Source organism: Chanodichthys erythropterus, chromosome 3 (assembly GCF_024489055.1).
Source record: "Chanodichthys erythropterus isolate Z2021 chromosome 3, ASM2448905v1, whole genome shotgun sequence".
NCBI classification, from domain to species: Eukaryota; Metazoa; Chordata; class Actinopteri; order Cypriniformes; family Xenocyprididae; genus Chanodichthys; species Chanodichthys erythropterus.
The window spans coordinates 11,206,594-11,218,413 of record NC_090223.1 but is presented as its reverse complement, the minus strand read 5'-3'; the positions used below and the strand labels follow the sequence as shown (position 1 = coordinate 11,218,413).

The window sequence follows — 11,820 nt, the reverse complement described above, 5'->3', positions numbered from 1 at the left end:
ATGCTGATGTCTTCAGATCTGCTGTACATTGACACTTAAAGCTCATTTCATTGCTTTCAGCAGACTGAGGGGATTTTGATGTCTTGAATTTGATGACTACAGTATTTTGTGTTTATAATTTTAACTGTTTACTTTGTCTTACCGTTACGTATATATTTGGAAGAATTTACATTATTTATATTCTTTTCTGTTTTTCTTGATATCTACCTGTATTTTCACAAAGAAGCAGAATAATGTTAGGATTAGCAATAATAATTATTTATTAGCATCAGTTACTTTACAATGAATAGAGAGATGGGCATAAATGCTTAGAAGTGTCAATTATTATAAAAAAATGTTTGATTTTGGCAGATCAGATCCTCCCACTGCAATCACATCATCAGTGAAGCTCCTCCCACAGCAGTTCATCAATAAATGCTGGGATATTCCCATCAGACGAGCATCAGGAAGAGCTGAAATCTGCAAAGACTGAGTTTATTAAAGAGGACAGTGAGAACATGAGTGATCCAGAACCCTGCAGAATGAAACACACTGAAGATACTGAAGAACAAAGAGGTTGGTGTTTATTCTTCATTCATTCATGATGCTGAACAACATTCATGCTAGAAAGATTCAAAAAACACTTTAGCAGATTTAGATAAACAAAATTAGTGTATGGTCAGTAATGGGGGGTTCAAGAAACTTTCATAATGATTGTCAACATCAGATTAATCTAAATATTATTTTAATTGTTTTATTTTACATTTGTTTTATATCTGGTTCACAATTTGCAATGTTACCAGAATTTAAGTAGGGGTGGGAGATATTGATAAAAATTAATATCTTGATATTTTTTTTTCAATATCTCGATATCGATATTCAGACGATATTTTTGCAATCCATCAAAAAAATGTGTGCAAACTGGCAAAGAAGGTCCAGTTGGTCTTTTGACTTGCTGCATTTGACCTATTATTGTATAGAATTACTAGTACATAAAGATATGAGACATTGATTTAAACATGAACCAAGTTACTGTACTAAATATTTATTTTAATACAAGAACAGTGCTTTTTCAGTACAATATATGTACGTAATAAATTAACTTTGTGTTTTGCAAACAGTACTCTATTAGTAATAGACTAACAACAATGTGACTACCTCTTTAAAAAAAAGTTGTGTTTTGCAAAATGTAAACATTAGAACACAACACAATATAACATTTTTGCACATTACATTACTATAAAAGATGAGGATAAAAAAAAGACAAAAGGAACAAAATACATAACACAGACACTGCTCTGCAGGTAAAATGTGCAATAAAGCAAACATGCTTTTGAAATTACAAAACACTTCTTTGGTAAACACCAGTGTAAACTGTAAGTGTAAACATGCAGTACTGTAGAAGTGGTCAGTAACAGTAACAAAGTAAATTTACTTGAGATTTTTTTTTGTTGAGAACTGATTACTTTTATGCCTCTATATTTGAAAGATTAATATAATACTTTCTACTCTCCTACATTTTTCCAAAGGTTCCAAAGTAAAAAGCATGAAAGTATTTTCTACAGCAAGTAGAACTAGATAAAAAAGTTTGTAGACAAACTTTAAGTTGGCTTGAAAAAGCATAGCCAGAAAGTTTGAAGAAGTTTTAAAAGTTTGTAGTTTGAACCTTTTCAGTTTGAAATAGTTTGTTTTAGAATTGTAGTTTTAAAAGCTAGATAGATAGCTAGATAAGTAAACAGACTGATCGATAGATAGATAGATAGATAGATAGATAGATAGATAGATAGATAGATAGATAGATAGATAGTTGTCACAGATGGATATTATGGAGTTTTTATAGAGTTATTAGCATGTTCTTAGCCCAGTTTAGCACTTAGCTAATCACCATTAGCATGTAGCTATTCACTGCTAGCATGTTGGAAGTCCAGATTGCTAGCATGAGTCAAAAGAGCCAACCGCCATGTCTCTACGATGTTCTGATGCAGAGATATAGATCTTGCAAAATGGTTGCTAGGGTACTGTTTGGTTGCTAGGGACTGGCTTGGCAGCTACCAATGATCATACTCCAAAGGCTGCTTGACAATACAAATCTAGCCCCATGTCTGTACGATATTCTGATGCAGAGATATAGATTTTCCAAAATGGTTGCTAGGGTACTCTGTTTGGTTGCTAGGGAGTGGCTTGGCAGCTACCAATGATGATACACCAAAAGCTGCTTGACAATACAAACCAACCCCCATGTCTGTACGATGTTCTGATGCAGAGATATAGATTTTGCAATAAGGTTGCTACGGTACTCTGTTCGTTGCTAGGGAGTGGCTTGGCAGCAACCAATGATGATACTCCAAAGGCTGCTTGACAATACAAACCAAACCCCATGTCTGTACGATGTTCTGACGCAGAGATATAGATTTTCCAAAATGGTTGCTAGGGTACTCTGTTTGGTTGCTAGGGAGTGACTTGGCAGCAACCAATGATGATACTCCAAAGGCTGCTTGACAATACAAACCAACCCCCATGTCTGTACGATGATCTGATGCAGAGATACAGATTTTCCAAAATGGTTGCTAGGGTACTCAGTTTGGTTGCTAGGGAGTGACTTGGCAGCTACCAATGATGATACTCCAAAGGCTGCTTGACAATACAAACCTACCCCCATGTCTGTACGATGTTCTGATTCAGAGATATAGATCTTGCAATTCGGTTGCTAGGGTACTGTTTGGTTGCTAGGGAGTGGCTTGGCAGCTACCAGTGATGATACTCCAAAGGCTACTTGACAATATAAACCAACCCCCATGTCTGTACGATGTTCTGATGCCGAGATATAGATCTTGCAAAACGGTTGCTAGGGTACTGTTTGGTTGCTAGGGACTGGCTTGGCAGCTACCACTGATGATACTCCAAAGGCTACTTGACAATATAAACCAACCCCCATGTCTGTACGATGTTCTGATGCAGAGATATAGATCTTGAAATACGGTTGCTAGGGTACTGTTTGGTTGCTAGGCACTGGCTTGGCAGCTACCAGTGATGCTACTCCAAAGGCTGCTTGACAATATAAAACAACCCCCATGTCTGTACGATGTTCTGATGCAGAGATATAGATCTTGCAAAACGGTTGCTAGGGTACTGTTTGGTTGCTAGGGAGTTGCTTGGCAGCTACCAATGATGATACTCCAAAGGCTGCTTGACAATATAAACCAACCCCCATGTCTGTACGATGTTCTGATGCAGAGATATAGATCTTGCAAAACGGTTGCTAGGGTACTTTGTTTGGTTGCTAGGGAGTGGCTTGTTGGCTACCAATGATGATACTCCAAAGGCTGCTTGACAATATAAAACAACCCTCATGTCTGTACGATGTTCTGATGCCGAGATATAGATCTTGCAAAACGGTTGCTAGGGTACTGTTTGGTTGCTAGGGAGTTGCTTGGCAGCTACCATTGATGATACTCCAAAGGCTGCTTGACAACATAAACCAACCCCCATGTCTCTACGATGTTCTGATGCAGAGATATAGATTTTGCAAAATGGTTGCTAGGTACTCTGTTTGGTTGCTAGGGAGTGGCTTGGCAGCTTCCAATGATGATACTCCAAAGGCTGCTTGACAATACAAACCTACCCCCATGTCTGTACGATGTTCTGATGCAGAGATATAGATTTTCCAAAATGGTTGCTAGGGTACTCTGTTTGGTTGCTAGGGAGTGACTTGGCAGCTACCAGTGATAGATAGATAGATAGATAGATAGATAGATAGATGAGTTTGAATGAGTTAGATAGATTGAATGAGTTAGATAGATAGATAGATAGATAGATGAGTTTGAATGAGTTAGATAGATTGAATGAGTTAGATAGATAGATAGATAGATGAGTTTGAATGAGTTAGATAGATAGATAGATTAAGTTTGATATAGATAGATAGATAGATAGATAGATGAGTTTGAATGAGTTAGATAGATAGATAAAGTTTGATAGATAGATAGATAGATTAAGTTTGATAGATAGATAGATAGATTTAGTTAGATAGATAGATAGATAGATAGATTTAGTTTGATAGATAGATAGATAGATGAGTTTGAATGAGTTAGATAGATAGATAGATTAAGATTAAGTTTGATAGATAGATAGATAGATAGATAGATAGATTTAGTTTGATAGATAGATAGATTTAGTTTGATAGATAGATAGATAGATAGATAGATAGATAGATAGATAGATAGATAGATAGATAGATAGATAGAATGAGTTTGAATGAGTTTGAATGAGTTTAAATGGCTTAGAAATAGGAATGGCAGTTAAATTGAGTCTGTGTGTTTGAATTTGAATTTTGACAGTTGGACGGAATGTTCAGATCAGCCAAGGCATTTCAATGGAAGTCAATGGGAGCTTTTTCCAGGTTTAATCAGCATTTTTAGGAAAACCGTAAGTCGGATCAGTCTGAAAAGATATAGCAACTCGAGTCAGAACAGTCTGAATGTCTAGTCCGAGTTTGGTGGTTGTAGCTTGAACAGTCTAGGAGGAGATACAATTTAAAATTTAGTCTAAGAAGAATAATAATAATAAGCTTAAGTACAATATCAGTAAGTTGGCTTTTTCAAGCCAACTTAACTAGTTGTACTTTTACTCAAGTATTAAATTATGTACTTTGATCAACACTGGTAATACGTTTAGTTATACTGGACTGTCTGTAACATAATATGAACATAAAGACCAATATGTAGATGTCTATAATATAAATATAAATCTGAACCTTTTACTTTTAAACTTCAAGTATTATAAACTTCCACACAAAAAACTAAAGCAGCCAACTGTTTCTTTGACTTACATTTTCTTCATATTGTGGGACAAAAACACCAGCCTGTCCACAGCCTCTGGCTTCAGAGAAGCTCTCTGACATGTAACTACATTCCCACCTGTGCTGAATGCCCTCTTGAAGGGCTGCTTGAAGCAGGGATGCACAGATACTTCCTGGCTAATTTCTCAATTCTTGGGAAATTTACCTCTTGAGTTTTCCACCAGCTTAATGGATCTGTGTCACTGTCTATCTCCGGTATCATGAGGTAGCTCTGCATTTCCTTTTCAACTGCACTTTGGAGAGACTCCTCTACCCTGTTGGCTTGCTGTCTTTTTTTAAAATAACTTCCAAAAGATTTCTTTGTATTTTTTGCAGGCAGTGTCTCATTGTCACTGGTGCCTTCTTCCTCAGGTACTGCTGTAGTGGAATGAGATGCTGCCGCCTCTGTTGCAGCCGGCTTGTCCTCCTCATTTCCCAGGGCCATAAGCTTAGCTTTAAGCGCACTCTCAATGGCCAGGATTTGCTCATCCTTATTGTAGCGACGTTTGAATCGAGGGTCAAGTGTAGATGCCATCCCTAGCAGCTCCACCACGTTGTCTCCTGTAAATTTGCTGTTCAGGTATGTCAGAATGGATCGTTTGATGTCTTTGGTCAAGTCTGTATCATCCGACTCAACTGCCAGGACATCGTTGTTGAACAAGGACAGAACAGGTGTAACGTAAGAAACTGTGACCTGTTGCTCACTGGACAGAGCATCTGTGAACTCCAACAAGGGACCAAGTGCTTTTGCCATGTTGGAATCAGGTGCCTGTGTTTTTTGTCTTCAGACAGTACTTGTTGTATGGCCTTGTGCTGCTCCAAAATCCTTTCAACCATCCGCTGCCTTGAGCCCCACCTTGTGGGGCACTCTGTTATGAGTGCATGTTGGGGAAGATTCATCTGTTCTTGTACTTTTGCCAGAGCTTTTTTTTCCAGCTGTTGGAAAAAGCTGCCACAACTTTTTTGCAGACTCCTAAGGGTCTGTCAATGCGGGGATCTCGCATGCTCCGCTCTGCGAGGGGAAAAACAAAAACACTTAACTTTTTTAAAATAATAAAATATTATTCAATAAAGTCTTTATTGCTCTTTTATATTTTTAACCTTCTAAGCTTCAAACCCACTTTTGAAAAATCCACAGAAATGGCATACCCAAACTAAAACAGATACAGTTCATGAACCCTTGGTACTAAAAGCACAAGTATGATCTCATTTGAAAGCTGACACCTGGTAGTTTATTGTAAATGTAGAATTAATTATTGTCATAATGAAAAAAATAGTTATAAATATCTTCAAAGTTTTTGAAGATATGGCAATAATGGCAATTCACACTGTTATAATCCCTAATTTCTTTTGTCAAAGTGCTCGCTTCACAGTTGAAACTGTATCAACTGAAAACCAAAAAAGAAACATTTCAGTAAACATCGCTATTATTTTTTTTTAAATATAAAAATTACAGCTAACTTAGGTGGCAGATGCATCTGAGGGCTAGGTAGCATGTTATCTTAGCACACATCAATACACGACAATTTATGAGATTAAAACCATGTTTTTGTAAATATATAAATATAATATAATATAAAAATAATTATATAAATATAATATAATTATACCTCTCAACAACAATAAAATTTAACTCAAATATCAATAATTGGTTATAGTCCATTTCAAATTTAAATACTTACCAATGGCAATGTGAAGTCTGTGGCCAAAACATGGAAGTCGCTGCCAGTTGTTGTTCTTCAGAGCACTGGCCACATTAGCCCCGCTGTCAGTGGTCATGCAAACCATACGTTCATCCTCCAAAGACCATGAGGACAGGGCATCTTTTAGACCTTGAGCAATAAGTTCACCGGTGTGGTCCTCTGGGAAGTAAGATGTCTGAAGGCAAAAGCTCTGTAGTTGCCATTCTTCATCGACATAATGTATTGTCAGAGATAGGTACGGCTCCGAGGTTCTGCTGGACCACAGATCGGAGGTTGTGGCATAATAGGTGACCTTCTGCAATTTATGGGACAGCGTTTGTCGACAAGACTCGTACAGTTTTGGTAGAGCTGTTTCACTGAAATATCTCCTGAAGGCAGATTATATCTGGGATCTAAAGTCTGTAACATTTCTTGAAACCCATCCTTCTCGACTGATTGAATTGGCAACATAGACCTTGCAATAAAATTTGTTACAGAGTTTGTAATCGTTTTCCACTTTTAGCTTTTTTTGTCATATGGTGTTTTCTTTGTGAATGTTTCTGCCAAGGTCTGTTGTGTCTGTTTTTTTTTTTTGTTTTTTTTTGTACCGTGTTTGTAGCAGCAGTGCTGTTTTGTTCAGCATGAAGCCTTTCATACTCTTCAAATTGTGTTTTGTGCGTGGTACGGAGATGATGGAAGAGGTTGGTTGTGGCGCTCTGCTTTACGGCGATCTGCTTGCGACAAATTCTACAGATGGGCGACGTTTGTTGCTCATCTTTTTTGTCAAAACCAAATCATCTCCAGGCTAAAGAAGCTGACCCACGTCTCGCTGTTAGCTCTTCTGGCACTGGTTTTAGGGATGACTGTGTATTTTCGCTTTCTTCGCTCATTTTTGTGTTGTTGCGCTCAAAGCTAGATAGCAAGTGACTGATGAGACACATACACACTGTAATGACGTAAGACATCAGGGGCACTGAGGCATTAAGGGCAGTTCCTCGTATTAATAAAAATGTTTTAGTTTGTACTAAAAAAAGTTTTTTCTAAAAGTTAAAAGAAGCCCTGTTCGTGTTCGGAGGCTATTCCGGTGGATCTCTTGGGAAAATGTATTCCATCTTTTGGACTCATTATTACACAACGCAATTTTCTAATGATGCAATCACGAAGCTCACCACTTAAGGACGCCACAGACTTTTAAGAAAAACTTTTTAACTTCAAACTTCAGTTTTCCACAAACAATGCATATTTTGCCTTTTCTAGCAGCTATTTTATTGATCGTACATCGGCTTTACTCTTTACGTTTTTGGATTGTTGCTTCAACCGAAACATCATAACACACAGGTAAGAACAAAAAAAAAAAACCCACAAAATACAGTAAAACGAACCCCTACATTATTAAAATCGCTACATATAATTGTTTAGAAGGTTATAGTGTGCGTTATTTGTTTTCTCTTTAACTTCCTTCAGCTCTTTTCATGTTTGGGGGGTCGGATTGTACAAATTATGAAATATTCGATATCCCAATTTTGCATATCGTCCAGACAACAATTTGGATATTATTGTCTAAACGATATATCGCCCACCTCTAAATTTTCACTATAGATTATAACATTGTTATTTTTAGGAGTAATCAGTAAACACCAAAATGTATGAAGTGAATGAACTTTCCACAGTGGTTGACAGGGTTATAATCAAAACTTTAGCAAAAGCTGATGTATAGTTACATTTTGGTAAGAGGGTTGATGAATGTGATGAACACTGTACAGTTTGTGTAAAACTGAGACAATGGATTGAGATTATTTTCTTCTCCTCCCATCATGCTGTAGAAAGAGCCTAGACGATGTCACTTCCTGTTTATGTATTGCTTACAGCGTCTGTACAAGAATAAAGTTCAACATAAGCATGTATTATTTAAATACCAATGTAGTGGAGTTTATGTATTTTATCAGTTTTATTTTACTGTTATAAAAACACAGATTTGTGAGCATTAGTGGAACTAAAGCCGTGACAATCAACACGAAACACACGTGATCGTTGTCATGCGGTGAATCCGGCCAATCATGAAACAGCTGTGTCGTCATCAGCGCTCATGCAGCTCCTCTTGAGAAACTGCGCTGGCTGACTCAGGTGGCTGATCTCGAATCGCTCTCGCGGTACTTTGATGCCATACGTCACAGTCACACAGTTACATTACCAGCATGCACTGCTTCAAGTCAGCCGCCGATCGGTCTGTAGGGCACTGCATTAAGTCGAACAAGCCAATTGTCTACTTTCTGCTACTACATCAGGCTCACTTTTTTGTTCTTTCATTTCAGACCTGATGGAAGAGAGCGAGAAGAGTGAAGAACTGAGTGAAGTGGAAGAGGAACATCATGACAAACTTGGAGAAAAACCTTTGAGGCGCTCAAAGACTAAAAAGACATTTTTAAAGAAAAGAAGAGCAAAGAAATCTACAACCTGCACTCAGTGTGGAAAGAGTTTCACAACCAAACAGAGTCTTGATGTTCACATGAGAGTTCATACTGGAGAGAATCCATTCACATGTGATCAATGTGGAAAGAGTTTCACACAAAAAGGAAATCTTAAGGAACACATGAAGATCCACACTGGAGTGAAGCCATATGTATGTAGTCAATGTGGAAACGATTTCACAAACAAACAAAGTCTTGATGCTCACATGAGAGTTCATACTGGAGAGAAACCGTTCAAGTGTGATCAGTGTGGCAAAGGTTTCAGTCAATCTTCACACCTTAAAGGACACATGAGGATCCACACTGGAGAGAAGCCGTTCATGTGTGATCAGTGTGAAAAGAGATTCACAAACAAACATCATCTTAATGTTCATATGAGGATCCACACTGGAGAGAGGCCACATGTATGCCATCAATGTGGGAAGAGTTTCACCCGATCAGAACACCTTAAAGGACACATGAAAATCCACACCGGAGAGAAGCCATTCACATGTGATCAGTGCGGGAAGAGTTTCAGACAGCCATCAAACCTTAATGTTCACATGAGAGTTCACACTGGAAAGAAGTTGTTCACATGTGATCAGTGTGGGAAAACATTTCTTAGGGCATCAGAGCTGAAGAGACACCTGACAGTTCATACAAAGGAGAAGCCACATTCATGTTCTGTGTGTGGAAAGAGTTTTTCACTGCTGCAAAATTTACAAACACATAAGAAAATACACACTGGTGTAAAAGCTTATATGTGCTTTGAGTGTGGGAAGACTTTTACTCATGAAATCAGTTTAAAAGTGCACCAGAGAATTCACACTGGAGAAAAACCTTACAAGTGTTCACACTGTGACAAGAGATTCAATCAGTTAGCAAATCTGAAAACACATGAGGGGGTTCATACTGAAGAAAAACCTTACAAGTGTTCACACTGTGACAAGAGATTCAGTCAGTCAGCACATCTGAAAACACATGAGAGGATCCACACTGGAGAAAAACCGTATAAGTGTTCACACTGTGACAAGAGATGCAGGCAGTTAACAGATCTGAAAAGACATGAGAGGATCCACAGCAGAGAGAAGCCGCACACGTGTGATCAGTGTGAAAAGAGTTTCTCTTTTAAAAGTCACCTGAAGATACACATGAAGATCCATGCAGAGGAGAAACCACATCACCGCAGTCTGAGAGCACAGTAAGTAGTTCATCTTTATGTGCTGAGAAACAAAGTCTCTTCTGTGTTAGTTGGCTCTCTGTCTCTCCTCTCCACGTATAGCTGGTGTGTGCTGAAGGCACTGGTGCTTCATTTGACACTTTTTAAATTTAAGTATGAAAACTCATGGAGACTCATGAAAAACAAAAATTTCTTCAAATTGCAAAGAATTACTCAGAAAGCAAGAGTGCTTTTATAATTACTGAAGCTGTCGGTCAGTTCAATAAGAAACTATAGAATAACATTAGTACATTAAATATGAGTTGAATATTTAAAATTTGCCATATAAAAATTAGGTTGTTAAATTTAAAGTTGATCTGCTTCTTAAAGGGGGACTCAGTAACATTTCAAATACACTGTTTGCACGTTAGTCAGCTGAGACCAACAACAAACATCTAACCAATCAGCATCAGTGATGGGGAGTTCGGTTCTTTTCCACGAACTGGTTCTTTTGGTCAGTTCGTTTCAATAAACCGGTTAAAAAAATGGTTCACCACACTTCAAAGTCCACTTTTTTAATGGACATGTGTCAACACGAAATATATCAAAATCATCCTTAAATAACTTAATTTCGTAGATTACGAAGTTGCACTAAAAAAAAAAACAAGAAGAACAAAAACAAGAGGAAAATGCATAAATCGAGTCTTTTAGGTGCCGTATTTCCCTAGTACAAAGTGTTACATGTAGAATTTAAACCTACATTTAATGTCTAAAAATGTTTTAGTCAGAGTTATCGCTCTTTGTCTGCTGGAGGTGCTGGAGCTCGTTCTGCAAAGTTGAACAGAGACTCACTCGCTCTCAGGACAAGCATTTGACCAAAATACTCACATGACTTTCTAACATTTACAGATAAGAATATAACCATTAAACATGAGTTTCACAATAGGAATATCACATCAGAGTAAACAACACATAAATCTGAACGACGTCCAGGGCAAGCCGTGTTAAACTGTGTGCTTATGAGTTTATTTGAAGAGCTTAAAGTGAAGCATTTTTGGAGCTTTGCTTGTGCACTTTTTCTGCAGCGATTTCATCAATTAGTTGTTGATAATATGAGTTTGTTTTGTGTGTTATGTTGCTGTGACTTCAACAAAACCTGATAAGTAATATATGCAAATATGATTTGTGTTATGAATGATTTGGACAATCTTGAGTTACGTGATCAATGTCACTATTGTTTTTATGTGTGATTAGTCTTAATGCAGAGTTTGAAATATTTCTTATTCATCTCACATCATGTCTGTTGGAAATTAAATTGAAATTTGTTTTTGTCAGAACAACCAGAAAGCATCTGGAAGGAGAGGAAAGAGAGATCCAGTGATCCAAAACCTGCAGATGAAACATCACGATCCTGAAGAACAAAGAGGTTGTGTCAATGAGTGATTTGACAAACAAACATCACCCAAAGTTCATCTTCAGGATTTTGTGTTTATTTTCTTAATGGATTTGTGTCATTCAGTTATCTTTTATGATGGAAATTATTAGTTATTGTTCATTTGTATTTTCTGTTGATTCTGCTTGAATCAGGAATATGTTTTAGCTCTGAAAGCCATGAAGTAGTCTATTATGATTGCTTTTTGAGCTTTTCATGTTTTAATTTTTAAAAAGACCTTTTAAATGCCTAATAAATCATATTTCACTGCACACATGACTGACATT

General features: G+C 37.3%; 1 protein-coding gene across 1 annotated transcript; it reads left to right on the top strand.

The window, feature by feature from the left end:
- Positions 1 to 482: 482 nt before the first annotated feature.
- On the top strand, positions 483 to 11,544 carry LOC137003217 (zinc finger protein 235-like). The gene is made up of 4 exons (XM_067363288.1): positions 483 to 555; positions 8,808 to 10,143; positions 10,225 to 10,246; positions 11,437 to 11,544. The coding sequence occupies exons 1-4, from the start codon at positions 498 to 500 to the stop codon at positions 11,542 to 11,544; spliced, it is 1,524 nt and encodes a 507-aa protein (XP_067219389.1). The 5' UTR covers positions 483 to 497.
- Positions 11,545 to 11,820: the final 276 nt, after the last annotated feature.

Excerpts from the sequence above, each read along its gene's own strand:
- LOC137003217 (XM_067363288.1), top strand. The coding sequence starts at position 498 with ATGAGTGATCCAGAACCCTGCAGAATGAAACACACTGAAGATACTGAA. Across the intron at positions 556-8,807 it reads AGATACTGAAGAACAAAGAG|ACCTGATGGAAGAGAGCGAG; the intron begins GTTGGTGTTTAT and ends CTTTCATTTCAG. Across the intron at positions 10,144-10,224 it reads CACCGCAGTCTGAGAGCACA|CTGGTGTGTGCTGAAGGCAC; the intron begins GTAAGTAGTTCA and ends CTCCACGTATAG.